The following is a 26,893-nucleotide window of genomic DNA, read 5'->3' as shown; positions in this document are numbered from 1 at the left end:
ACGTTGTTGTACTGTAATATACTGTAATTTTACTCATATATTGGCCAAGTGTGCTGTACATTATATTTGCTATTGCCAGCCTAAAATATTATACTGTTACTGAAACATTAACTAAAACATATTTAATATGTAAGACATTGGAATATATTTCAGCAAATAAACAATGGGTGAAATGCAATTTGAGAAAAAACAACACACGTGTAATTTATGTATCAGAAAAACAAACGTTTGAACTTATGAACTTCAGAGGCGCACACACCCCTTTGCAACCTTTCAACTCCTTGCCGTCAGTGGCCGAGCGAAGACGGAACACGACGAAGGTGACGTCAGGTGCCTCGCTAGTCTCGTTAGGCTTACTGCGAAGTAGAGGGGAAAAAATCAAGCAACAAGAAGGAAGTGCAATGGCGACATTGAATCGCCAACTACCAAATCCGGATACGTTCCTGTGCAAACCTTGGTCAACTTTTATCAGCGCAGCAAAATTACACTATTCTGACAGTAAGTGCAAGTCCAATGTTGTCATTCATTTCTATAAAAAATGGCACGTGCGAACAGTGTTGAGTTGTCCTCCATGCATCTGTCAAAACTGAAAAATATTTAGCTAGTTACCAAATTCATAACAAATCTATAAAACTCATGTTTACAAATGCTCGGTATTCATTTGATGCATTCTCAATATGCTTGTAATGCGCATGGGTTAGTTTACTGATGTCTGTCTGGCTACGATAACTTTCGTTGCTTGTTGGTGACAGTTTCCTTGATTTATCAAGGCAGCTCGTCAGTTAACGTTACAGCTGCGAGCTAGCTATCTAGCTAGACGTAATGACACGTTTAAGCGTGGCGTGCGTGAGATTTATGTTTTTTTTCAACCACCAACTAACCGATCGTACATGAACTCTAATATGAACTCTATTTTCGCATATTATTTTAATACAGACTCACTCGTCGAAAACCGTTTGAAAGAGCTGTACCACAACTGGGAAGGAACTAAACTCAGCAAAGAAGGTAAGGTTGATATAAAAGTGCTGTAGTGACTGTCACCTGAGCCTTGTTTTTGTTGTTCTTGTTCTTGTGGACTGATGACGCTCCAGTTGTCACTCCAGCATTCTTGCCAACATTCTTGCATATTTTAACACCACAGCCACACAACACGGCACAGCCTGTCAAATTCAACGCTAAGGGACGACCACAGCATACATTTTTCCTAACATTGTTTGTTATGAAGATAAACTATGTTTTATGTATGATGATGAATGTACGCGTTTGTTAATTACAAAGAGGTTATTGGCTCTACCTACACTGTACAAATGAGGGGATTTGATGACTATAGGTTGGAGGGCCACCCAGAGTGACAGACAGGAGCAACATTCAAGTGTAGTACACTTCATAACTAACTCCCCAGTCTTCAGTTCAGCCAGACTGTGAGTGCCAAAGCAGCCTCTCAGTCCCAGCTAGACTGGAATCACCAATATGTTCTGACTGCTGATCCCAGGCTAACACACTGAGACAGAGTAAGATTGACTTGCCCTTTAGATACTGATCTAAGGCCAGTTGTGTTTCCCCTTGACCCCCTAATGGTTAAGGTAAGGAGATCCTCTCAGTCACTCAGCCAGAATGGAGTCTCCCAGTGTTGTTGATCCCCGGCCAAGAGTCAGGCAGGTTGTGAGACACACACACACCACCCGCTGATGAGGTCATACCATGTGTCAAGCAGACAGTAATAGCTAACTGGTGCTGAAGATGACTGAGTGACGTCATTACAGACCTATAGCCTAGTCATCTCTGAGATTAGTGCCAGACAGCGATTATGCCCATAGTTATATGGTAAACTCAGCATTATGCCCTCTCCACTACATAGGTCAACAGCCGATGTAGTCTATAATTCAATTCATTATCTTACAATGTTGTTTACGAGGATAAGTGAGACTTGACAATGCACAAATATAGAAAAATGTTATCCCCGCTTTAAAATAAATTCTCAGCGGGTGTCTGACAGACAGTATGTTTCTCTCTGCCTGGGTAGCGCTCATTCACGAAAGACAGATTGTTTTAGCAGCACTGTTTTGGCAGTTTCTGTTGTTCTGGCAGGCGAGCGAGGCAGTAAGCTACACACTGTTCTCATTTGTCTTGGCAGAGACAGATGAATTTTTTTGTTTGTTGCTTTTATAAGTACTATACTCGTTGTTTAGGGATGGGCATTTGAAATAATTTCACTATTAGAATAATATCAGGATTTTTTTTCTCGGATATCCGGATAGTCGAAATACATGTTTGGTTTGTTTACATATCTTTTTAGTCTGAGCCCTTGCGTGAGGGAGAGACGCAGATGGTTCTGCTCGGAGGAGGGGCCGGTGTGTATTTGTGAGACTGAGAGACTAGAAAGTAGCCACGCTGGCCCGCGCTAGTTAGACAAACTTGTAACATTAGATGCTGCTTATTTATCATCCAATGACAGTGCCTGTTTTTACTGCATCAAATCGATATACATAAGATAGCTAAGATAGCAAGTTAGCCAGCTAGATAACTAGCTAATTGAGGCTACAATCACTGCACTCCCCATCCCTGTAAACAAATGGCAACACCATGATTAAGATTAAACAACAGCCTACCTCTTGGTTGTTTGTTGTAGGCCACTCCTTCTCATTTAAAAGGTAAAAAAAATATATATATATTTTTTAAATCGTACAAAAAAATTGCGGGAAGAAAATTCAAAATACTTTTAATCCTAATGTTCTGTGCCATTCGAGCAGTTTAGAGTATTGATTGGCGACTTATTTGTGGAGGAATGTAACTGTTTTTCGAAGTGATTTGTGATGTTTTACTTGTACTTTTCATGACTGTGTTTTTGTATTTTAATGTGTATATATATTAGAGGTCGACCGATTAATCAGCATAGCCGATTAATTAGGGCCGAATTCAAGTGTTCAAAACAATCGGTAATCGGCATTTTTGGACGCCGATTATGGCCGATTACATTGCAATTCATGAGGATACTGAGTGGCAGGCTGACCGCCTGTTACTCGAGTGCAACAAGGAGCCAAGGTAAATTGCAACTAGCATTAAACTTATCTTATAAAAAACAGTCAATCTTAATCACTAGTTAACTACACATGGTTGATGATATTACTAGTTTAACTAGCTTGTCCTGCGTTGCATATAATCATTGCGGTGCCTGTTAATTTATCATCAAATCACAGCCTACTTCACCAAACGGGTGATGATTTAACAAAAGCGTAATTAATTTGCCAGAATTTTACATTATTATGACATAACATTGAAGGTTGTGCAATGTAACAGCAATATTTAGACTTAGGAGGTTGCCACCCGTTCGATAAAATACGGTTCCGTATTTCACTGAAAGAATAAACGTTTTGTTTTCTAAATGATAGTTTCCGGATTTGACCATATTAATGACCTAAGGCTCGTATTTCTGTGTGTTTATTATATTATAATTAAGTCTATGATTTGATATTTGATAGAGCAATCTGACTGAGCTGTGGTAGGCAGCAACAGGCTCGTAAGCATTCATTCAAACAGCACTTTCCTGTGTTTGCCAGCTGCTCTTCGCAATGCTTGAAGCACAGCTCTGTTTATGACTTCAAGCCTATCAACTCCCGAGATTAGGCTGGCAATACTATAGTGCCTATAAGAACATCCAATAGTCAAAGGTATATGAATTACAAATGGTTTAGAGAGAAATAGTCCTATAATTCCTATAATAACTACAACCTAAAACCTCTCAACAGGGAATATTGAAGACTCATGTTAAATGGAACCACCAGCTTTCATATGTTCTCATGCTCTGAGCAAGGAACTTAAACGTTAGCTTTTTTACATGGCACATACTGCACTTTTACTTTCTTCTCCAACACTTTGTTTTTGCATTATTTAACCCAAATTGAACATGTTTCCTTATTTATTTGGGACTTCATTGATTTTATTGATGTATTATATTAAGTTAAATTAAAAGTAATTATTCAGTATTGTTGTAATTGTCATTATTACAAATATATATATATAAAAATCGGCAGATTAATCATTATCGGCTTTTTTTCGGTCCTCCAATAATCGGTATCGGTGTTGAAAAATCATAATCGGTCGACCTCTAGTATGTATGTATACATACATACATACATACATACAGTTGAAGTCGGAAGTTTACATACACCATAGCCAAATACGTTTAAACTCAGTTTTTCACAATTTCTGAACATTTAATCCTAGTAAAAATTCCCTGTCTTAGGTCAGTTAGGATCACCACTTCATTTTAAGAATGTGAAATGTCAGAATAATAGTAGAGAGAATTATTTATTTCAGCTTTTATTTATTTCATCACATTCCCTGTGGGTCAGAAGTTCACATACACTCAATTAGTATTTGGTAGGCATTGCCGTTTTAAAATGTTAAACTTTGGCGTCAAATATTTCGGTAACCTTCCACAAGCTTCCCACAATAAGTTGGGTGAATTTTGTCCCATTCCTCCTGACAGAGCTGGTGTAACTGTGTCAGGTTTGTAGGCCTCTTTGTTGTCCTTAAGCCATTTTGCCACAACTTGGGAAGTATGCTTGGGGTCATTGTCCGTTTGGAAGACCCATTTGCGACCAAGCTTGAACTTCCTGACTGATGCCTTGAGATGTTGCTTCAATAAATCCACATAATTTTCCAGAACAAGATTCATGACAAAACGCTAACCTGATGAGTAAGATCTCTGTGAGTTGCTTGTTTGGAAGTTGGATCAGCTCAACCCCCCCCCCCCCCCCCCCCCAACATTAACCATGGAGAAACAACAAATCTGCGCTTAGATCAATGTGATTGGGAGTCACCATAGGGCGGCGCACAATTGGCCCAGTGTCGTCCGGGTTTGGCCGGTGTAGGCCGCATTGTAATTTGTTCTTAATTGACTTGCCTAGTTAAATAAAGGTAAAAAAACAAAAACAATTGTCTAGGCAGCTTTCTGATTCTAATAGTTAGATGCACTATTGTAAAGTGGTTGTTCCACTGGATATCATAAGGTGAATGCACCAATTTGTAAGTCGCTCTGGATAAGAGCGTCTGCTAAATGACTTAAATGTAAATGTAAATTCTACTCCTAGTTCAGCCCCTGTCCCTTTGCTCACCCCAGTTCCTGTCTCTGTCTTCTGTAGAGATGCACGTGTTTGGCCAGTTTCCCAACCAGGAGGATTTCTGTCTCGTCGTCTGCCATGTCTGCAACCAAGTGGTCAAACCCCAGGGCATCCTCACCCACTACGGTAAGAACCCTAACCCCTACACACTACCCACTACCCAAACACACTAAAGTAAGAACCCTAACACACTAGCTTTACGTACCACCCTAACTCTGACACTACCCTTACAGTACAAACCACCCTGACCTTGACACATTACCCAGACCCACTATGGTAAGACCCCTAACTCTAACCCATTACAGTAAGAGCCCCCCAACATTGGTCAGTGCTGGACCAAGTGGAAATCACATTTTATATGTCACATGCTTTGTAGACAACAGGTATAGACTATCAGTGAAATGCTTACTTACAGGTCCATTTCCAACAATGCAGAGTTAAAGATCAAAAAATAAAAAAAATAATTGAAAACCAGCTCTTGTCTGTCCGTTTGCTTACGCTCGGGTTGATCACCAGTAAGCGGAGCGTGCTTACATCTGCTGCTGGCTAGCTGCACATGTCCTAGAGCGAGGAGTCCGTCTGTGCCAAGAGACAGGCAAAACACACACGCCCCCCTTGAGTGCTCCGCTTACCTGCCCCCTGCAGGTTATTGCCTCCAGCTGCAGTCCTCTCAGACATGTAAATCTGGTTATAACGCATGTAAATCTGACCTTAGATCTGTGGTTAAGGGAAACAGGATATCTTCCTCTCACAACAGCTGTTCACTGACAGGCTCTGAGGTCAGCTCTGCTCAGGGGTCAATGCCTTTCAGCTATGCTCCTCCAGCTCTACTCTTGTGGTGTGTGTGTGTGTGTGTGTGTGTGTGTGTGTGTGTGTGTGTGTGTGTGTGTGTGTGTGTGTGTGTGTGTGTGTGTGTGTGTGTGTGTGTGTGTGTGTGTGTGTGTGTGGTGTGTGTGTGTGTGTGTTGTGTGTGTGTTGTGGAGAGAAATACTCTTTCTGACAGCCAGCCAGCCTGTCTGCAGGAGTCAGACAGACAGTTTATACCCAGCTCTGTTTCTCTCTCTGCCCATCTGTAGCTGGCGGCGGAGGCTGATTTAAGCAGTTTAACGGAAAAGCTTTTGTATGTTATTCAGAGGTTGGGTGTGTGTCATTCAGAGAATGTGTGTGTGTGCTAGACTGTTATTCATAGGGTGTGTGTGTTGTCTGGTGCCTGCCCTTATGTTCCTGGATTAATTGAGCTCCTTGCAGGCTCTCTCCTCTCAGCTTAGTTTCGTTTCCTGACTTTGATGTGTGGGCTGGCACTCCCTGCAGTGTGGTGTGTTGGCGAGGCAGTTAGTTGTTTGTGTGCTTGCTTTGGTGCCAGTGTGGGCAGTTGTTGTGTTGAAGCAGCTGCAGTGATAGTGTGTGCGTGTGTGAGGTTTAGTGTAGTGTTGATTTGTATAGAGTAGTTTAGTGATGTGCTGCGTTGTGTGTGTCATGTTATGAAATGTATTGGCTGTTGCAGAAGGGTTTGGCGCTTCTCTCTCTCTTCTCTCTCTTTCTTTTTTTCTCTTTCTCTTTCTCTCTCTGTGGTGGGTGTCTTCCTCTAGCGGTGGCAGTGAGGATGTAAACGAACCCAGCTGAGCTCTCAGTGCGATGCTGACTCTCAGCTTCCTACTTCCTGTGGCTGCTAGGCTTACAGGGCTCTCACGCTAGCCGCCGCCTCACTCGCTCGGCAATGCCATGGCAACGGGCTTGAGGGACTGGGTAGACGTTGGCCCTAACCACCGATACAGGTTCAGATAGTTTTAAACCCCCATAATAATGTTTAAGGTTAGGATAGGGTATTTTGATCCAAGATCTGTGTTAGGGGATCGCTTGTACCTTGGAAGGGCAGATGCACACGATTTAGACTTGGGTGCATTGTTTGATGTACTCTAAACTACAGTTGTAAGTAACCAATGTGTGTGTGAATCTGAATTGGCTGCTGTGTAACTACTGCTGCTACTACTACTACTGCTGCATACCTTGAATGAGGTGGACTTTGGTCCTCGCTCCCGATACAGCTGCCCCTCTGCTTTACCTTTGCCTATTTACTCACCTGCACAGACACCTGCCTGACGGACGCAGTTACACACTCACACACACCTGGAACACACGCACGACTGCCGCCTGGCATACACACACACGCCCTGACACCTGCTTAATCTGTGTGCTCATTCATCCCTGTTCTAACGAGCTGTTGGTATTTCAGCACTCATTGGCAGGGTAAGGCAATCTCCCTGTCATTCCCACAGACTGTCATCGTATTGGCTCCTCACACTGTCAGTCACTAAACTGTGACCAACGAGACAGATTCTGTGGAGTGGGTGATACAGCCTGTCAGACAGTAGTTGGCTGAGGACAGTTGGCAGGATGGCTGTGGTGCCGGGGCCCAGTCTATTTAGGAAACAGAACAAAAATTAATAATCATGAATAGTTTGATTTGCTGACAGTGATATAATGCATTATTTTATCCCCGCTGCAGTTCGTAAGCTTTCCTCACTATTTTTAGTGCAAAGTCTGCGTGCGTAGTAGGTCTACAATAAGCATTTAATGAGGTGTGTGGGTGTGTGGGAGAGTGCGTGTGGGTGTGTGGGAGAGRGCGTGTGGCGTGGGTGTGCGAGAGCGTGTGTGTGTGGGAGCGCCCATGTGGCTGTGTGGGTTTTTGACATGTCCCTCTGTCCCGACTAGGTGTCTGGGGAGTAGAGTCCCAGTGAGGCAGAGAGAGTAAAGGACCTCCCCACCTTCCTCACCCCCCCCCTCCCCCAAAGACATGCATAGCCAGAACCGTAAGTTTCCTCTCCTTTAGTCCTCCTTCCTTCCTTCCTTCTCTATCCTCTCCTCTCTCTGTCTCTCTCCAATGCCCTCTACTGCAATATGGATCACTGAGTTTCAGACTAACGTTTTCAGTTGGTGGTACCAGCTCATGATTTGGTCGCACCCATAAAAAAAAACGTTGTCACGCAATATACCAGAACAATCAAAAGTTTGGACACACCTACTCATTCCAGGGTTTTCTTATGTTTTTCTTATTTTCTACATTGTTAGAATAATAGTGAAGAAATCACCAACTATGAAATAAACACATATGGAATCATGTAGTAACCAAAAAAGTGTTCAACAAATCAAAATATATTTGAGATTCTTCAAAGTAGCCACCCTTTGCCTTGATGGCCAGCTTTGTTACACTCTTGGCATTCTCTCAACCAGCTTCATGCAGGTAGTCACCTGGAATGTATTTAAATTAACAGGTGTGCCTTGTTAAAAGTTGAATTGTCCAAAATTTATTTTCCTTCATAATGCGTTTGAGCAATCATTTGTGTAGTGACATATTATGCCAAGAACAGTTTAAAATAAGCAAAGCGAAAATAACAGTCCATCATTACTTTAAGACATTGAAGGTCAGTCAATATGGAAAATGTCAAGAGGCTTTGAATGTTTCTTCAAGTGCAGTCGCCAAAAACCATCAAGCGCTATGATGAAACTGGCTCTCATGAGGACTGCCACAGGGAAAGGAAGACCCAGAGTTACCTTCTGCTGCAGAGGATAAGTTTCATTAGAGTTAGCAGCCTCAGAAATTGCAGCCCAAATAAATGCTTCACAGAGTTCAAGTAACATACACATCTCAAACATCACCTGTTCAGAGGAGACTGTGTGAATCAGGCCTTCGTGGTTGAATTGTTGCAAAGAACATCTACCAAAGGACACCAATAAGAAGAAGAGACTTGCTTTGGCCAATAAAACACAAGCAATGGACTTTAGACCGTTTAGATCTGTCTTTGGTTTTGATGAATCCAAATTTGAGATTTTTGGTTCCAACCGCTGTGTCTTTGTGAACACAGAGTAGGTGAACGGATTATCTCTGCATGTGTGGTTCCCACCGTGAAAGCCATGAGGAGGACGTGTGGGGCGCTTGCTTCTGCTCGCGTGACACTGTCCGTGATTTATTAGCAATCAATGCACACTTAACCCAGCAGGGCTACCACAGTCTTCCTGCAGCGATACGCCATTCCCATCTGGTTGCGCTTATCTGGGACTCATCATATTTGTGTTTCTTAAACCACCGACCACTCCCCCCCCCCCCGTGACATAACCCAACACACCTCCATGGCTGTGTAAGGGCTATTTTGACCAGAAGGGAGAGTGATGAGAGTGCTGCATCAGATTGAACCTGGGCCTCCACAATCACCTGAACCTCAACCCAATTTGAGATGGTTTGGATTAAGTTGGACCTGCAGAGTGAACCGCGAAAAGCAGCCAACAAGTGCTCAGCATATGTGGGAAATCCTTCAATACTGTTGGAAAAGCATTCCAGGTGAAGCTGGTTGAGAGAATGCCAAGAGTGTGCAAAGCTGTCAAGGCAAAGGGTGGCTACTTTGTAGAATATAAAATATATTTTGATTTGTTTAACACTTTCTTGGTTACTACATGATTCCATGTGTTATTTCATAATTTTGATGTCTTCACTATTATTCTGCAATGTATAAAATAGTAAAAATAAAGAAAAACCCTTGAATGAGTAGGTGTCTAAACATTTGACTGGTACTGTATATTGTTATAGTAATCTTGTCAAGTCATTCACAGTGCTTTATTAAGAAGTGTAATAGGCTACTGAGATGCTGTTAAATAAATAAGTTGTTTCATCCAACATGTCCAAGCAGGAATGCATGATTCAAGATATTTTGATGTGCAACCTAATCCAGTGATTTTCATGAATTTTGGGTTGACAAATAGGATATTGTGATATTTTACTGTCAAAATAGGGCTACCGATGTTCTTTATTTTTGTTGTGGAGATGAATTTGCCTACATCTTTATATGCATTAAGGGACAGTTAGATAATTACTCGGGAGGGGGGGGGGGGTTAACATTTTTTGTTTTGGACCGGGCTCATATTCGTCACACTTGATATTTGCCTCAACATGTTTCATTGCCCATGATTAGGCTTTTTCTCAATCAGAGTAATTGACCTCGCAATAAGCCAGTGTCGAGTAACTTCCAAGTCAGCTTTGGGGTGCTGAAATGGGAAGCTGCAGCCGCTGCGCAATCAATCGGGAGGTGAAAAGCACATGGTGCATTTTAATTTCACTAATTAACTAACAAAAAGAGGGCTTTGTGTTGGAGCCTATTTCTTCCTATTTAAGAAATAAGAGGTAGGCCGTCCTGTTTGGTAGGCAATTATAGGCTAACAATAGATTTGTCGGCCAATTCCTTCAATAGTGTCACCACTTCTTAAATACCTCAGTGTCCGTACTTGTAACTAGGGTTGGGCGATATTACGATAGTATCGTCTATCGAGGATGATTGACAGCCGTCGTCGATGGTGACGACATCATGATGTGACAGACGATACCCAACCTATTTCAACTTGACTGGCCTCGCGTATTAAAGAGAAGAGCGGTGCACAGCAGGGCAGTGCATGGGTGACATTCCTAGGAAACTGTATATTGCTATATTCCCATTTGCTATTTCAATGAATATCTTATATTTACAGAATGCAAGAGAACAATGTAGACGTGGCCTAGTTTCACCAAAGCAGCGCTAGATGTCCAGTCAAACAATGTTTATTTTTTCTCTTTCTCCAATAGCGGATGATTTCTCCCACCGCGCTATCTCATGTTCAAACAATTAGCCGAGAACTCCGTTAGGTCTACCATATTTGTAGGTTATTAAAAATACAACTTAAAAAAACTTTGAGATAACCTAAGGTAATAATGAGAGGGATACAGTGCCTTCAGAAACTATTCACACCCCTTGACTTTTTCCACGTTTTGTTGTGTGGATTTTAAATGAATTGTCTTTCATTTTTGTCAACGATCTACAAACGAATACCCTGTCGAAGTGGAAGAAAAATTATATATATATATTTTTTGAAATATGAAAAATAAAACGCTATCTCGATTAGATAAGTATTCAACCCCCTGAGTCAATACATGTTACTCACCTTCGCACCTTTGGCAGCTATTACAGATGTGAGTCTTTCTGGATAAGTATAAGAGCGTTCCACACGTAGATTGTGCAACATTTGCCAATTTGTCTTTTTTTTTTTAAATCTTCAAGCGCTGTCAAATTGTTGATCATTTCTAGATAACCATTTTCAGGTCTTGCSATAGATTTCAAGCATATTTAAGTAAAAACTACCTCGGCCACTCAGGAACATTCACTGTCTTCTTGGTAAGCAACTCCAGTGTAGATTTGGCTTCATGTTTTAGGCTATTGTCCTGCTGAAAGGTTGATTCATCTTCCKSTGTCTGGTGGAAAGCAGACTGAATCAGGTTTTCCTCTAGGATTTTGCCTGTGCTGAGCTCTGTTCCGTTTCTCTTTTTATCCTGAAAAACTCCCCAGTCCTTAACGATTACAAGCATAACCATAACATTATACAGCCACCACTATGCTTTWAAAAAATGGTGAGTAATATGTTATATTGGATTTGCCCTGAACATAACTTTGTATTCAGGACAAAAAGTCAGTTGCTTTGCCATATTTCTTTCAGTATTACTTTAGTGCCTTGTTGCAAACAGGTTGCATATTTTGGAATAATTGTATTCTGTACAGGATTCCTTATTTTCACTCTGTCAATTAGGTTAGTATTGTGGAGTAACTACAATGTTGTTTATCCATCCTCGGTTTTCTCCCATCACAGCCATTCAACTCTGTAACTGTTTTAAAGTCGCCATTGGCTTCGTGGTGAAATCCCTGAGTGGTTTCCTTCCTCTCCGGCAACTGAGTTAGGAAAGACACCTGTATCTTTGTAGTGACTGGGTGTATTGATACACCATCCAAAGTGTAATTAATAACTTCACCATGCTCAAAGGGATATTTAATGTCTGCTTTTAAAATTTTTACCCATCTACCAATAGGTGCCTTTTTTTGCGAAGCATTGGAAAATCTCCCTGTTTTTTGTMGTTGAATCTGTTTGAAATTCACTGTTCGACTGAGGGACCTTGCTGATAATTGTATGTTCGGGGTACAGAGATGAGGTAGTCATTCAAAAATCATGTTAAACACTATTATTGCACACAGAGTGAGTCCATGCAACTTCTAATTTTTACTCGTGAACTTATTTAGGCCTGCCATAACAAAGGGGTTAAATACTTATTGACTCAAGACATTTCAGCTTTTCATTTTTTATTAATTTGTAAACAATTTGAAAAACATTATTCCACTTTGCCATTATGGGGTATTGTGTGTAGGCCAGTGACAAACAAATCTARATTTAATCCGTGTTAAATTCAGGCTGTAACACAATGAAATTATACCTATTAAAAAGCTGAGACCCTCCTCTCTTCGACAGGGACAACAGTAGTTGCGTCCAAAGCTGTGTTTTTCCTGCAATTGGATTTTGAGATGTTATACAATCGGACACTTACTTTATAGGAATCATGAGAATAATGTACTTCACTTTTTGACGAAGGAAAAAGGAAACCGCACACTGCTCTTGATAGTGTCACTGATCTTTCTTTAATAAGCTTACGTATCTGCCTCACGGCCTTCGTCAGAGCTTTTTCACTGTTTGACCAAATCGTGCTTTTTAGCTGGTTTGAGTGAGTGACAATGTAAAATGTGCAGCTCGCACCGATGCGACCACTAATAAAATTCAAGTCAAATAGTCGCAGTCTGGAGCCATGGATCACTTACAAACATCACAGATTCATTGTGTGAATAACTGACCAGTCAGTGATCTACAGTGTTAAGACATTTTCATGATGCTGGGTGTTTACCAGGTGGGTTCACGCTCAGTCTGTATTCAGTCTGTATTTCTCCTGACCCTCTGTGTGTGTGTGTGTTTCAGAGCGTCGGCACGGCTCCCCGTGTCCCTCCAGGGGTCCAGTGGTCTCTGTGAAGCCCAATGTGGCAGTGTCCCCCACCCCGGGTCCTACTCCCCCTCTGCCCTTCAGGGTCCCCAGAGACTACCCCCACTCCCGCTTCAACAAGGCCCCGCTCGCTGTCTACCCTCCCAAGGGTGTCCGCAGCAAGACATGGTGGGTGCACAAACAGGCCAAATCTTGTGAACATGCAGACATTTCCTGCATCGAATCCCTGTCATGGTTATTTTTTTGAATAAAAACAATCCCACAATCCCCTCAATCAATTAGCACCCCCCCACTCATCTCTCTCTATCATTCCTCTCACTCTCTTGCTTTATCTGTCGCTCCATCCCTCTCTCTCTCTCTCCCCCCAGTGTGTCGTTGCCAGTTGTGAGTCTGGAGAAGATGCCATGTCTGGGCCGGGCAGAGAGGGGAACACACGTCAGAGTCAACTGCTTTTCTTCCACCACCTCCTGCTCCTCTCCCTCCTCCCTCCTCCCCTCCCTGACCCCCCCAGCTCCCCTCAGGGGGTCTCAGGAAAAGCTGGTGAACGGCCACGGCCCAACCACCCCTTGCTCCACCACACCCCCCTCCCTGGTGGACCGCCGGCCCAGCCCGGCCCGCTCTCCCCTGGACAAACGACCCTCCTCTACCCCCTCACCCTCCCCCCTGAATCACCGCAGACCCTCTCCCTCCCCTCGGACCCCCGCAACCCCCTCCTCCCTGGACAGGAAACAGCAGACTGGAACCAAGACCCCCAGGCCTCATAGGAGACTGTCAGGTGAGAACACAGTCTAACCACAGATCTAGGATCAGTGTACCCTAACCCCAATCCTACCTTCATTATCATGTGTGGCTCAGTTGGTGGGATGGTGCTGACAACGCCAATGATCATGGGTTCGATTTCCCGCTGGTGCCACCCACACGAAAATTTATTAATGCATGATGTTAGTTGCTTTTGGATAAAAGCGTCTGCTAAATAGCATATATTATATCTAAATTATTATAATCAGGGATCATGCAAAACTGACCAGAGATGAGCCAACTTCATCCTCCTCCTAGGTGAACAGACACAAAGACGGATGGAAGGAACATACGATGTATTAATGTACCTTTTATCTGGTAGGGAATGTGTAACAACTTAAATTCTTCCACCAGGAATGTGCATATCTATCTCAGCACTATAAAGGTCATGGTATAAATATATAGCCTACAGTGAGGGAAAAAAGTATTTGATCCCCTGCTGATTTTGTACGTTTGCCCACTGACAAAGAAATGATCAGTCTATAATTTTAATGGTAGGTTTATTTGAACAGTGAGAGACAGAATATCAACAAAAAAATCCAGAAAAACGCATGTCAAAAATGTTATGAATTGATTTGCATTTTAATGAGGGAAATAAGTATTTGACCCCTCTGCAAAACATGACTTAGTACTTGGTGGCAAAACCCTTGTTGGCAATCACAGAGGTCAGACGGTTCTTGTAGTTGGCCACCAGGTTTGCACACATCTCAGGAGGGATTTTGTCCCACTCCTCTTTGCAGATCTTCTTCAAGTCATTAAGGTTTCGAGGCTGACGTTTGGCAACTCGAACCTTCAGCTCCCTCCACAGATTTTCTATGGATTAAGGTCTGGAGACTGGCTAGGCCACTCCAGGACCTTAATGTGCTTCTTCTTGAGCCACTCCTTTGTTGCCTTGGCCGTGTGTTTTGGGTCATTGTCATGCTGGCATACCCATCCACGACCCATTTTCAATTTTACCCTGCTGGAGGGAAGAGGTTTCACCCAAGATTTGACGGTACATGGCCCCGTCCATCGTCCCTTTGATGCGGTGAAGTTGTCCTGTCCCTTTAGCAGAAAAACACCCCAAAGCATAATGTTTCCACCTCCATGTTTGACGGTGGGGATGGTTTCTTGGGGTCATAGGCAGCATTCCTCCTCCTCCAAACACGGCAAGTTGGGTTGATGCCAAAGAACTCCATTTTGGTCTCATCTGACCACAACACGTTCACCCAGTTGTCCTCTGAATCATTCAGATGTTCATTGGCAAACTTCAGACGGGCATGTATATGTGCTTTCTTGAGCAGGGGGACCTTGCGGGTGCTGCAGGATTTTCAGTCCTTCACGGCATAGTGTGTTACCCAATTGTTTTCTTGATGACTATGTCCCAGCTGCCTTGAGATCATTGACAAGATCCTCCTGTGTAGTTCTGGGCTGATTCCTCACCGTTCTCATGATTCATTGCAACTCCACGAGGTGAGATCTTGCATGGAGCCCAGGCTGAGGGAGATTGACAGTTCTTTTGTGTTTCTTCCATTTGCGAATAATCACAGAAACTGTTGTCACCTTCTCACCAGCTGCTTGGCGATGGTCTTGTAGCCCATTCACCTTGTGGTAGGTCTGACAATCTTGTCCCTGACATCCTTGGAGAGCTCTTTGGTCTTGGCCATGGTGGAGAGTTTGGAATCTGATTGATGATTGCTTTGTGGACAGCGTATCTTTTATACAGGTAAGAAACTGAGATTAGGAGCACTCCCTTTAAGAGTGTGCTCCTAATCTCCGTTCGTTACCTGTATGAAAGACACCTGGGAGCCAGAAATCTTTTTGATTGAGAAGGGGTCAAATACTTATTTCCCTCATTAAAATGCAAATCAATTTATAACATTTTTGACATGCATTTTTCTGGATATTTTTGTTGTTATTCTGTCTCTCACTGTTCAAATAAACCTACCATTAAAATTATAGACTGATAATTTCTTTGTCAGTGGGCAAACGTACAAAATCAGCAGGGGATCAAATACTTTTTTCCCTCACTGTATGTTTATAAGTGTAAAACCCCTCCGTATTCCTTATCTCCCCTAACCTTTGAAAGCTGCCCAGTCATGAGAGTGACGGGGCATGAACAGATTCATATGATGGGTTAGGAACTTGGCATGGGTGGGGGCTGTTTTGAAAGAAGAGAGAGTGGAGGCTGTTGCTCAACACTAATCCTATGCACTGGGGCCTTGCTAATTCTACTGTGGATGAGGAGACTTCCCTCGTACCTCTCTTTCCAACTTTCCTATCTCTTTGTTCTTCCGCCGCTCTGTCTTTTCCCTCTCTTGCCTTTCTCCTCTCTTCCTTTACTCCTCTCGCCTGTCTCTTTTCCCAGTCTCTCTCTCACTCTCTCTCCTCTCTCCTCTCTCTCTCTCTCTTCTCCCCCCCCATATGTTGTTGTCCCTGTGCTGTGCGTCGCTCCAACTCTTTGATTTACAAGTGTAATTCATGAGCTACTGCTGCCAAGGCTTCTGCTCCTTAAAAACCTTCCCACCGCTTGGGACTCCAACTGGCCTCTTCTACTCTCATCTCCTAAACACATACGCTGAGAGACACACACACACTTTTCATCTCCCGCATGCACACACACGCACACTCCCATAACTACCTAGATTATAGAGATTACATATAGACATTACATATGGAAGATTACAGGGACAATTGAACTGTTTAACGTAGGGGAAACTTCTAAGTGGAATTTGGGAAGTTTCAGTGAAAGAACAGTCTACTGTAGGTCTTATAAGACAACTTTGTAAGACACTTCTCTCCTGTCATTCAAGAGATGGCAAAAGATGACTTCATGGTACTCCGGAAGACAAAATTCTGAAATCAGCTGTGATGACCTGGTTTGATTTTTGATGGCTGTCTGTTGTTTACAGGGAGGGTGTTTGACCCTAACAAGCACTGTGGAGTCCAAGACCCCGAGAGCAAACGGTCCTGCACGCGATCACTCACCTGCAAGGTGAGATACACTGGCCTCTAACCTCTGACCTCTAACCTCACATCTCATTGGCTACACACCTTATTCTGACCATAAGTGCGCATTACGTTATTTTGCCTTGTGTGCTTTATTTTCCTTGATACCAGGGGAAACTAATTTAAGTCTCATTTAAATGTGTTTTTATTGCCCTTTTGTGTCCACTTATCTTTGTTATTATATTGTATATTATTATATTGTTCCAGACTCACTCCCTGATCCACCGACGGGCCGTCCCAGGCAGGCAAAAAGAGTTTGATATCCTCCTGGCGGAACACAAGGGCAGAGCGAAGGAGAAAGATAAAGCGGGAGGGCAGAGGAGGGAGTCACAGGGGGGCAGTCAGAGCACCKGGGCCAATGATACTACCCCCTCCACCCTGCCCCCCCACTGCCACAATGGCAGAACCGTCTCCACTCTCAAACTGCGGTGGGCCAATGCACACAGACCCAGGTAGGGGGCAGCACTGAGGCCAAAGTCAATGTATAGCTTCTATTCATTCAATGGAATCATACTTGTTAAATATTTTCAATATAGATGCTGTGTTTGCTGCTCAGTAATATTAGACCAAAGTTAGACCAAAGTTGCATATTTGTAAGACGTTCTACTGCGCTGTTGGAGCTAGTAACATAAGCATTTTCCTGTACCTTCTGTAACACCTGCAAATCTGTGTAAGCAACCAATTAACTTATTTGATTGTGAAAATCAGTCAGTTCAAACTCACACCACTAGGGGGTGCTGTATCCTACTGTTGATAGGAGAATCAGAATCAAAGTGAAACAAACCGATTTTGACACTTGTTAGTTTTGTAAGTCATGTTAGTGTCTAGTTCTAAACATGTTCTTACTTTCACTTTCTCTTCTCTTTCTTTCTTTCTTTCTTTCTTTCTTTCTGCCTGTCTCTTTCTTTCTCTCTTTTTCGTTCTCTCTCCCTCTCTGTGTGCAGGGTACCTGGTAGTGGGGGTGCTGCTCTCCTTTCCTCCACCCCCGTCCCCCCAGGCTCAACACAGGACCCCCCAGTCCCTGTCTGGCAGAGGGCAGGAGGGGACAGGGACGGTCGTCTGTCCAGTGATGAGGGCGACCCAGGAACACCAGATGACCCTGACATAGACGGAGACCGACCATCCTGCCACTACTCCCCTCACCACCCTCGACCACTGGGGGTATGTACCTGTACCCGTAGTCATTTAGCAGACACTCTTATTCAGGGTGACTTACAGGAGCAATTTGGGTTAAGTGTATTGTACCTATTTCTGTACCTGTCTACCCAACATTTAACATTAAGGTAGCTATGTGCAAAAATATGTACAGTTGAAGTCGGAAGTTTACATACACTTAGGTTGGAGTCATTAAAACTCGTTTTTCAACCACTCCACAAATGTCTTGTTAACAAACTATAGTTTTGGTAAACTATAGTACTTGTGCATGACACAAGTAATTTTTCCAACAATTGTTTACAGACAGATTATTTCACTTATAATTCACTGTATCACAATTACAGTGGGTCAGAAGTTTACATACACTAAGTTGACTGTGCCTTTAAATAGTTTGGAAATTCCAGAAAATTATGTCATGGCTTTATAAGCTTCGGATAGGCTAATTGACATAATTTGAGTCAATTGGAGGTGTACCTGTGGATGTATTTCAAGGCCTACCTTCAAACTCTGGTTCATCCTTGGGAGCAATTTCCAAACGCCTGAAGGTACCACGTTCATCTGTACAAACAATAGTACGCAAGTATAAACACCATGGGACCACGCAGCTGTCATACCGCTCAGGAAGGAGACGCGTTCTGTCTCCTAGAGATTAGCGTACTTTGGGGCGAAAAGTGCAAATCAATCCCAGAACAACAGCAAAGGACCTTGTGAAGATGCTGGAGGAAATAGGCACAAAAGTAACTATATCCACAGTAAAACGAGTCCTATATTGACATAACCTGAAATGCTGCTCAGCAAGGAAGAAGCCACTGCTCCAAAACCGCCATAAAAAAGCCAGACTACGGTTTGCAACTGCACATGGGGACAAAGATCGTACTTTCTGGAGAAATGTTCTCTGGTCTGATGAAAGAAAAATAGAACTGTTTGGCCATAATGACCATCGTTATGTTAGGAGGAAAAAGGGGGGTGCTTGCAAGCCGAAGAACACCATCCCAACTGTGAAGCATGGGGGTGGCAGCATCATGTTGTGGGGGTGCTTTGCTGCAGGAGGGACTGGTGCACGTCAGAAAATAGATGGCATCATGAGAAAGGAAAATTATGTGGATATATTGAAGCAACATCTCAAGACATCAGTCGGGAAATTAAAGCTTGGTCGCAAATGGGTCTTCCAAATGGACAATGACCCCAAGCATACTTCCAAAGTTGTGGCAAAATGGCTTAAGGACAACAAAGTCAAGGTATTGGTGGCCATCACAAAGCCCTGACCTCAATACTATAGAACATTTGTGGGCAGAACTGAAAAAGCGAGTGCGAGCAAGAAGGCCTACAAACCTGACTCAGTTACACCAGCTCTGTCAGGAGGAATGGGCCAAAATTCACCCAACTTATTGTGGGAAGCTTGTGGAAGGCTACCCGAAACATTTGACCCAAGTTAAATAATTCAAAGGCAATGCTACCGAATACTAATTGAGTGTATGTAAACTTCTGGCCTTCTGGGAATGTGATGAAAAAAATAAAAGCTGAAATAATCAGTCTCTCTACTATTCTTCTGACATTTCACATTCTTAAAATGAAGTGGTGATCCTAACTGACCTAAGACAGGGAATTTTTATTAGGATTAAATGTTAAGGAATTGTGAAAAACTGAGTTTAAATGTATTTGACTGAGGTGTATGTGAACTTCCAAATTCAACTGTATAATTTGTACGAAGGGTTTGTAAGTAATCACAAAATGTCAGCTGCTTCTAAAATATCTGTAAACAAATAAATGGTTGATAAACTACTTGTAAATCCTATATAAAGTGTTCCCTTATCTCTCAGTCTAACACCCAGACTGAAACCAACCCTAAACCCCTTCCCTAGAGCTGGGAAGATAAACCGAAAACTACCGACATGGACATTGCCCTCTTACCGAAGCATTTTGGTTACGTCTGTAATTTTCTGTGAATATGCTACACAATGCTTTTGTTCTAAAAGCGTCATTTTGTTAACTGTAATGTGCATTAACTTGCTTTCTGCATTGAAAGTACAGTATCTTCCCTGTCCTTGTTTCGTTGCCTGGTCTCACTCTCTCTCCCCACTTTGCGTGGAGGGACAGATGCATTCTGATAATCGCAAGCACTTTGAGCAACGTTTCAAAATGGAATTATGGGAAAACAAAGTTTTTAAATAGTATTTTACTGTAGTTAGAACATTCTCTGCTTTATGGCAGCATATATATTTTTCTTCTCAACTCTCAATATTGAGGAAATTACACCTTTCCAAACAGAGTATGTAATTGAGATGATTCGCTGGCGGAACGTGCCATTTGCAGTCAATACATTAAGTAGTCTATTGATGCCTACCAATGGAAAGCTTTTGTTGGACATTACATTTGCTGTTAGATCCTTTACATGGCTGTCTAGCAACAATATCATATATTTAGGTTTTAGCAATATAGATCATGTGTTTTGAGTTCCCACTTCCTCAAGTGGTAAATTATGTATCATATGTACAAAAAAAGGAGGCAGGCAAATGAATCTCTAAGAGCCAAAAATAAATCTGATCATTCTGGATCCTATTTCAAAGTATCCGTGCTTTCCCTGAACATGTTAGATGAAATAGCTGACTTCTTTCATGTCTGACTTGGCACTGTAAAACTAGATCCCTGCCCCTAATGGAAAGTTAAAAATAATAATAAATGAGTGCATTTATCGTTATCGAACCAAATGTATCGTTAAATGACTTTATGTCAATATCTTCCAGCTCCACCCTCCCCCCCACACTATTTGTAGAGATTTGATTGTGTAAGCGATATGGAGGAAACCTCAGCCTGATGGTAATGCTTTAGAGCAATGCCTTAGTAATGGCTGCGGCGCTATTGCCATGTCACCGTACTGCTTGAAGTAGGGGTGTAACGATACACATATTCGTACTGAACCATTCGGTACGGACACCTCAGTTCGGTCCGCACTGTGAACACAAATGAATACATACAAATATTACAAAATTAGAAACACTAGGCCTATAGGCGATGATGTCTATGCTGCATTGCAGTCATACGCCTCTTTGAGTAAATCTGAGCTGAAAAGAAACCCCATTTCAGGCTATTCCGTTAAAACAAGCTATGCGCCAATTAAGATTTTAATTTTGATTAACGTGCGCATTTCAATGTGCTCTTTTGTGAGGCGCAGCCAGGAACTAGTTCTATAGTGGGGTCGATAAACCAGAATTGGAGGATCCTCCATCGTTTATATCTCCCGTTTGGGAACATTTTGGCTTCGTAGTAGATTACGTTAGCGATGGACATAGAGTTGTGGGTAAAACATTAACAGTATGTCGCCATGCTCAACGAGAATAGCCTATGCAGCTGCCAACACCTCAAATGTTGACAAATACGTTGACATCACCTCAGTATACCTCATGTAAGCAGCCCTTGGCAGCTGATTCTGACCGGGCCGAGGAAATTACAAGAGCGATAGGTAGGCTATGTTTATATTTTTTACAGTCTTTGGTTTATAGCCGCGGATATGCGCCTTTTTTCGGTGGTTGAAAATAGGGGGTTTCAGGCAGCACCTTGTGAAAGTGCCCGAGCCACATTACAAACTTCACTGCCACTGAAGGAGACAGTGTCATGGTGTGTTCGTAACCAAGATGGAAGTGGGAATTTACCACTCAAACGGCCCACCAACTGGTAATTACTTTATGAAACTCGTCTATCATCCTGATCTCCCCCTTCTCCCACATACTGACCTTTGACGTCACCTACTAAGGAAATGGCCTCTATAACAGTGTTTTTAGAAGTTAAATGCAACAACAAAACATTATTTAGAAAATGCAATCTATTTAATGTGGATTTGAACTGTATAACTGTATAATAGCTGTACTTTTAGTTTAGCCATTAGCCAATCTGCGTTTCTCAATGAGTTCAAATCACATGAATGCAGCCAACTGGTATTTACGACTTCACAACTGGTAAATTCCCATCTCCCACATGGCTACAAACGCCGCGTCAGAGTGGAAACCAACATAACAATCCTGTCACAACAGACAATACCAGAAACATTGTGAATGCTGAACATTGTGAATGGCATTTTAGTCTTCCCGCTGTCCCGAAACCGAACCGAACCGTGACCCCAAAACCTCAATGCGTACCGAACCATGGGTTTGGTGAACCGTTACACCCCTAGCTTGAAGCCATCCATACAGGCTGATTTGATCATTTTTTTTTTCTTCTGACTGTTAACCCCTCCCTCCGTGTCTCAGTGCTGTGCGTTCAACAGCAGGCTGATGGGACGTGGTCACTATGTGTTTGACCGGCGGTGGGACAGGATGAGGCTGGCGTTGCACTGCATGGTGGAGAAACATGTCAACGCTCAGATGTGGAGGTGAGGAAAGTGTGTACGTGTATTTATTGTACCAGCATAAATGATTTGTCGGCCCGTGTTCTGGGGCTCTGGGACCAACTCCAATGTATTTACATCCAGCTTTCGACTTCTGTGATGCTCTATGGAGAAAGTCAGTTCAGCTGTCTAGGGAAGACACACAGAGACTCATAGACACTATTAATAGGTGTGGAATGGCGGATGTTAGTATGACCTGGTTCTGCTGGGGCTCTGGCATAGGACATCAGCAGCCAGCTCATATTCTAGACAGAAATGTCTCTGAACCCCTGTAAATCTATAGGTATTTCATTATTGCTCTGGTTTTTCTAACGTCCCTGTCCTTTGCTGTGTTACAGAAAGGTGCCCCTGGCTGCTGAGAGCCCTCTCTCCCTCGGGAGCCCTCCTATCAGCACTCCCTCCCCCAGCTCTCTCACCTCTCCTCCCCCCCTCTCCTTCCCTCCCTCCACCAACGGAGCCTTCCCCCTTGGATCCTACTCCACAGCCTTCCCCCAGAATGCATCAGCAGCAGGGTTGTTTGGCGTCAGGGACCCCTCCCAGCCCGTGGCCCCTGTCTCCGCCCTAGGGAAACCCCGTAATGGCACTACCACCAAACCCATCAGGCCCCCAGGGGCCACTGGTGGCGCGGCCAAGAAGAGGAGGACCACCCTTCCACCTAGTTCTGACACTCTCAGGGGGAACAACAGCAGCTACCACACTCTGACTCCTACCCCCATGCTCCGCTCTGGCGTGCCCCCCCTTAGTGGTAGGAGAAAGACCTTAGGACACAGTGCCAGTGAGGTGGTGGTCAGGGCTGAGGACTGGTACTCCAACCCTGACCAAACCACCACCACACCCTACCCCCTCACTAAGGACCACCCCAGCCCCTTACCCCCTACTCCCAGCCCCCTTCCTCCTCCCAGCCCCCTGGCTTACGGAGGAGGGGTGGAGGGGAGAAAGAGGAGGAGCCCCAGTGCGTACAGAGGAGGAGGAAAGCCCAGTAAGACCAAAGCAGCAGCAGGGCTGGACGGCATCTTCAGGAGGAACAACACTGGACCTCTGGCCTCAGGCCCCGAGTCACCTCGACAGGTAAACACACCTAACTCACCTGGTTACTCACATGGTAATTCACCTCACTTGACAGCTGAAGTTACCTTGGCTCAAATAAAAATAGCCTGCCTCATATTTATTTTTACTGTCATGGATTATACAGATTGATGTCGTCTTTGGATATGGGTTGAGCTTGACTGTCAACTTGAATCTCCCTTTCTTGCCCTCCCCCTGCTCTTCCTCTCCCTGTATCTCTTTTTCCTCTTGCAGTCCAAGTTGCATCATTGACAATAACAGGAGACATGGACAGAATGTTGTGCGGCTGGACTAGTATCTGTGACCTTTGACACAATGTTAGTACCACAGGGCCCTGCCCTGTTAACAGTGATGTCACTCAGCACTGCACCTGTACCCATGAGGGATTCTGGGACTTGGAGTCATTGGTGGGTCAGAATGATTTGGCTCCTCCTCTCACACTGCCCATCCCATATTAGGATGTGTGGTCCCTCCCCAGAATCCCGCCCACACATTGATCAGCCAATGGGCGGTTCTGCAGAGGTAGTCTCCATGGTTACAGGGTGAAGCACTCAAATCAAGACACTCATCATCACAAACTGCCCTCTGAAAAGGGAACCTGCTTTAGGTTGGCATCTTTATCACCGCTCTACATGCATTTAGACATTTTGTTGTTGTAGTATCCCGTTCCTGTGTGGTCAGGTGACCAGGAAGGAATTCCCATGTCCAAAAACTTCCTCAGACAGACCTGTCTTGACAGCCCCAGCAGACCTCCACTCCTCACCACACACACCCTTCTCTCCAGCATGCCAGAGTTCAAAGTGCACTTACTCTCCTCCTCCTGGACTCCAGAGGCTACACACCAACCTGTCTGTCACACAAGGGAAGACTTTATACTGAAACTTTTTCATGAAATGTCTTTCAAAATAGGAAGAATTCAGGTTATCGAGGATTGTTTTTATTTTTCGTCTCAAATGTTGCAACACAGAGAGGACCGACACCCTAAATGGAAAAACTATGGTGTTAGGATTTTTTTATGTATAATAATTTATAATTTCTTAATTTTCTTACTGACCAGAGTAGAGCTACAGACAAATTATATTTGTATGTCAATTTTTTAAAAGTATTATTATTATCATAGTTGTTATTGTTGAAATGTGTACATATATTTTATTATTTTTATATTTATTATTAGTCTCCCATTACTAAAAGAACTCAAGCTAAAGTGTTTTACCCGCTTGGTGACATGTATTTTTAAGGGTCCTTTTTGCCGGCGGTTCTCCCTTTTCACACTTCTTCCAATGTTTCTACCTTTCAACATGACTTCTCTTTCTCTTCCCCTGGTCTCTGGTCTCTGACAGACTTGTATGTCTGCTTGATTGACGTGTACATTACAGAAATGTACATATGGCACTAGCCAACTCATTTTAATACCGCTGGTTCCACTGCAGTGTGTTCTTCTGTTCTGTCAGTGATAGACACTCTACAGGGACATCACTGACATGGGCTGCATCTCAATAGTCTAAAGTGGCCTCTTCTCCTCGTTTCCTCCTTCGTCTTTCCTCATCTGAAAACTAAGGTGTAGTTTAGAGCAACGTGGGGGTTGCCAACCAGGAATTTGACTTGCGTCTAGCGAGTTGTTGTGATAGGAAGTTACTTCAGATTATTTAGATGCGTTTTTCTGAACAGCGGCAGCGCCCCTACTGTTACATACATGGGGAAGTTCAGTGGTTGCCTGAAGGAAGAATAATGCTTTTTCAGATCTTCTCTTTTGCACTTTTTCCTCATATGCCCAGATCGTTAATCTACTTCTATTTCTATAGATATTTGCTTCCCACCAAGTATGAACTCTGGGGTGTGAAGACACGCACAATCAAGACGACTTTGTTTATTRTTTTTTATGAACTTGGATAATGTTCTTTCATTTTCTTTCACTTTGAAAATGTCGACGGTTTTGTAGATTGGAAAGAAGAAATCTAATGTATTCCCTTTTTAGATGGAATTGTAAGGCTGCAAAATGCGAAGACTGTGCAAGGGGTGTGTAGACTTTCACTAGGCACTGTATATATTTGTAAAGGTGTTTTGTCAACAACAGTAAATATGAAGACTAGGCCTGTATTCCTTGTGACTTCAATCCCCTTTATAAACCAGTGTACTTTAGGCTACAGTGTAGGCCAGGGCTATTCAACTCTTACCCCATGAGGTCTGGAGCCTGCTGGTTTTCTGTTCTCCCTGATCATTAATTGCACACACCTGGTGTCCCAGGTCTAAATTGGTCCCCGATTTAGATGGGAACAATGGGGAAAATGCATTGGAACTGGCTTTGAGGTCCAGAGTTGAGTTTGAAAGGTGTAGGCTATCTGAATCTCAGACAAGGTTATTTTGTCAATTTTATTTTGACAATTTTACTGAATGTGTCTGTCTCCATGGCTAAGGGAAATCACAAACACTGTAGGTCTGCATGGTCCAGGGAGAGGGGCTGGGAAAAGGAGGTACAGTGGGGGAATGTTTCTAAGCCTGCTGTTTGTCTTCAGACCCTGTCTCTGCAGAGGTGCACACTCTTCCAAGTCCTTAGGCCCTCACCTGCAGCACTCCATATTTCTGTAAGTGCTCGTAGGTGAAAGTATTGTGTCTTTTCACCATCTCGGATGACCTCCGACACACTCAAATGACTTGTATATGCTCGCTTTCTGCTCGTGGTCAATGTCGATGGCATGTAACTTCTCCCAACATAGTATTAGGCCTACATAATACATATCAGTGTAGAACTCATCAATTACAAGTTACTGTTCAATCACCGAAAATGTGTGCACTACTCCACTGGTTGGTCAGGTCTGGAGCCACCAATGCCCCTCTCCAGTCATTTAGGTAAGCAAACGGCACGTGACTGACTAGGTATTATTCCTGAATGTTAACTTTGCCTCTCCTCTCCTCGCTATTTTTACTGCGGATACGTCGTCTAATTGAACTCGTGTCCTTCGCTCCTCGTCTTCTCAAAACCCGTTGGATAAGAAAGCCAGAGGTCCCGCCCATCTGACCTTCTCCTCCAATGGGTTTTGATAATGACGGCAGGAGAGAGGACACGAGGAGTATGCAATTGAGGTCTTCCCTACGTGTTGGTCTGAAATGGCACGCTGTTCCCTGTAGTGCACTACTTTTGACCAATGCCCTAATATAAGTGCCCTGGTCAAAACAAGGGCACTGAATCGGGAAATACAGTGCCTAAGTAGTGCACTATAGGGAATGACGCAGACTTGAATGGACTAGTGGTTCAGTGCAGTCTCCTTACTACTCACCCAGGACATGGATGTCTCTCTGTAAGTTAGGCCTTATTTTTGTATTCACTGTAAATAAAGCAGAACCAGGTTCTTGTCGAGGTCTTACTATGAAATGGTCACTGGTTCACCATATCAGTCCGTGGTGGCGTCCATCATGTGCTTTCTACTCCTGGGTGACTCTTTTATCCTGTTGTCCCCATGGTGTTATCGACACGTTTAGATGTGTATTTTCAGGTTTGACTATGTTTTGGATAAAAAAACAATTATATATCAAATCATTTTTTAACCTGCT

At 43.3% G+C, this 26,893-nt stretch overlaps 1 protein-coding gene across 2 annotated transcripts; it reads left to right on the top strand.

Annotated features, from left to right (window-relative positions):
• The first annotated feature begins 342 nt into the window (after window positions 1-342).
• LOC111950325 (ataxin-7-like protein 1) lies at window positions 343-26,893 on the top strand. 2 transcript variants are annotated; one of them, XM_023967814.1, is made up of 11 exons: window positions 343-498; window positions 937-1,005; window positions 5,145-5,249; window positions 12,936-13,125; window positions 13,326-13,732; window positions 16,647-16,729; window positions 16,951-17,195; window positions 17,688-17,904; window positions 22,143-22,264; window positions 22,618-23,347; window positions 23,579-26,893. In XM_023967814.1, the coding sequence occupies exons 1-11, from the start codon at window positions 402-404 to the stop codon at window positions 23,594-23,596; spliced, it is 2,283 nt and encodes a 760-aa protein (XP_023823582.1). In that variant the 5' UTR covers window positions 343-401; the 3' UTR covers window positions 23,597-26,893. The 2 variants fall into 2 exon arrangements, with proteins under 2 accessions (XP_023823582.1, XP_023823592.1); XM_023967824.2 differs by lacking the exons at window positions 343-498; window positions 937-1,005; window positions 5,145-5,249 and adding an exon at window positions 7,840-7,933.

The sequence above is a fragment of the Salvelinus sp. IW2-2015 genome, linkage group LG3 (assembly GCF_002910315.2).
Source record: "Salvelinus sp. IW2-2015 linkage group LG3, ASM291031v2, whole genome shotgun sequence".
NCBI classification, from domain to species: Eukaryota; Metazoa; Chordata; class Actinopteri; order Salmoniformes; family Salmonidae; genus Salvelinus; species Salvelinus sp. IW2-2015.
Note: the sequence above shows the minus strand (reverse complement) of the source record. Positions and strands in the feature narration are given on the sequence as shown.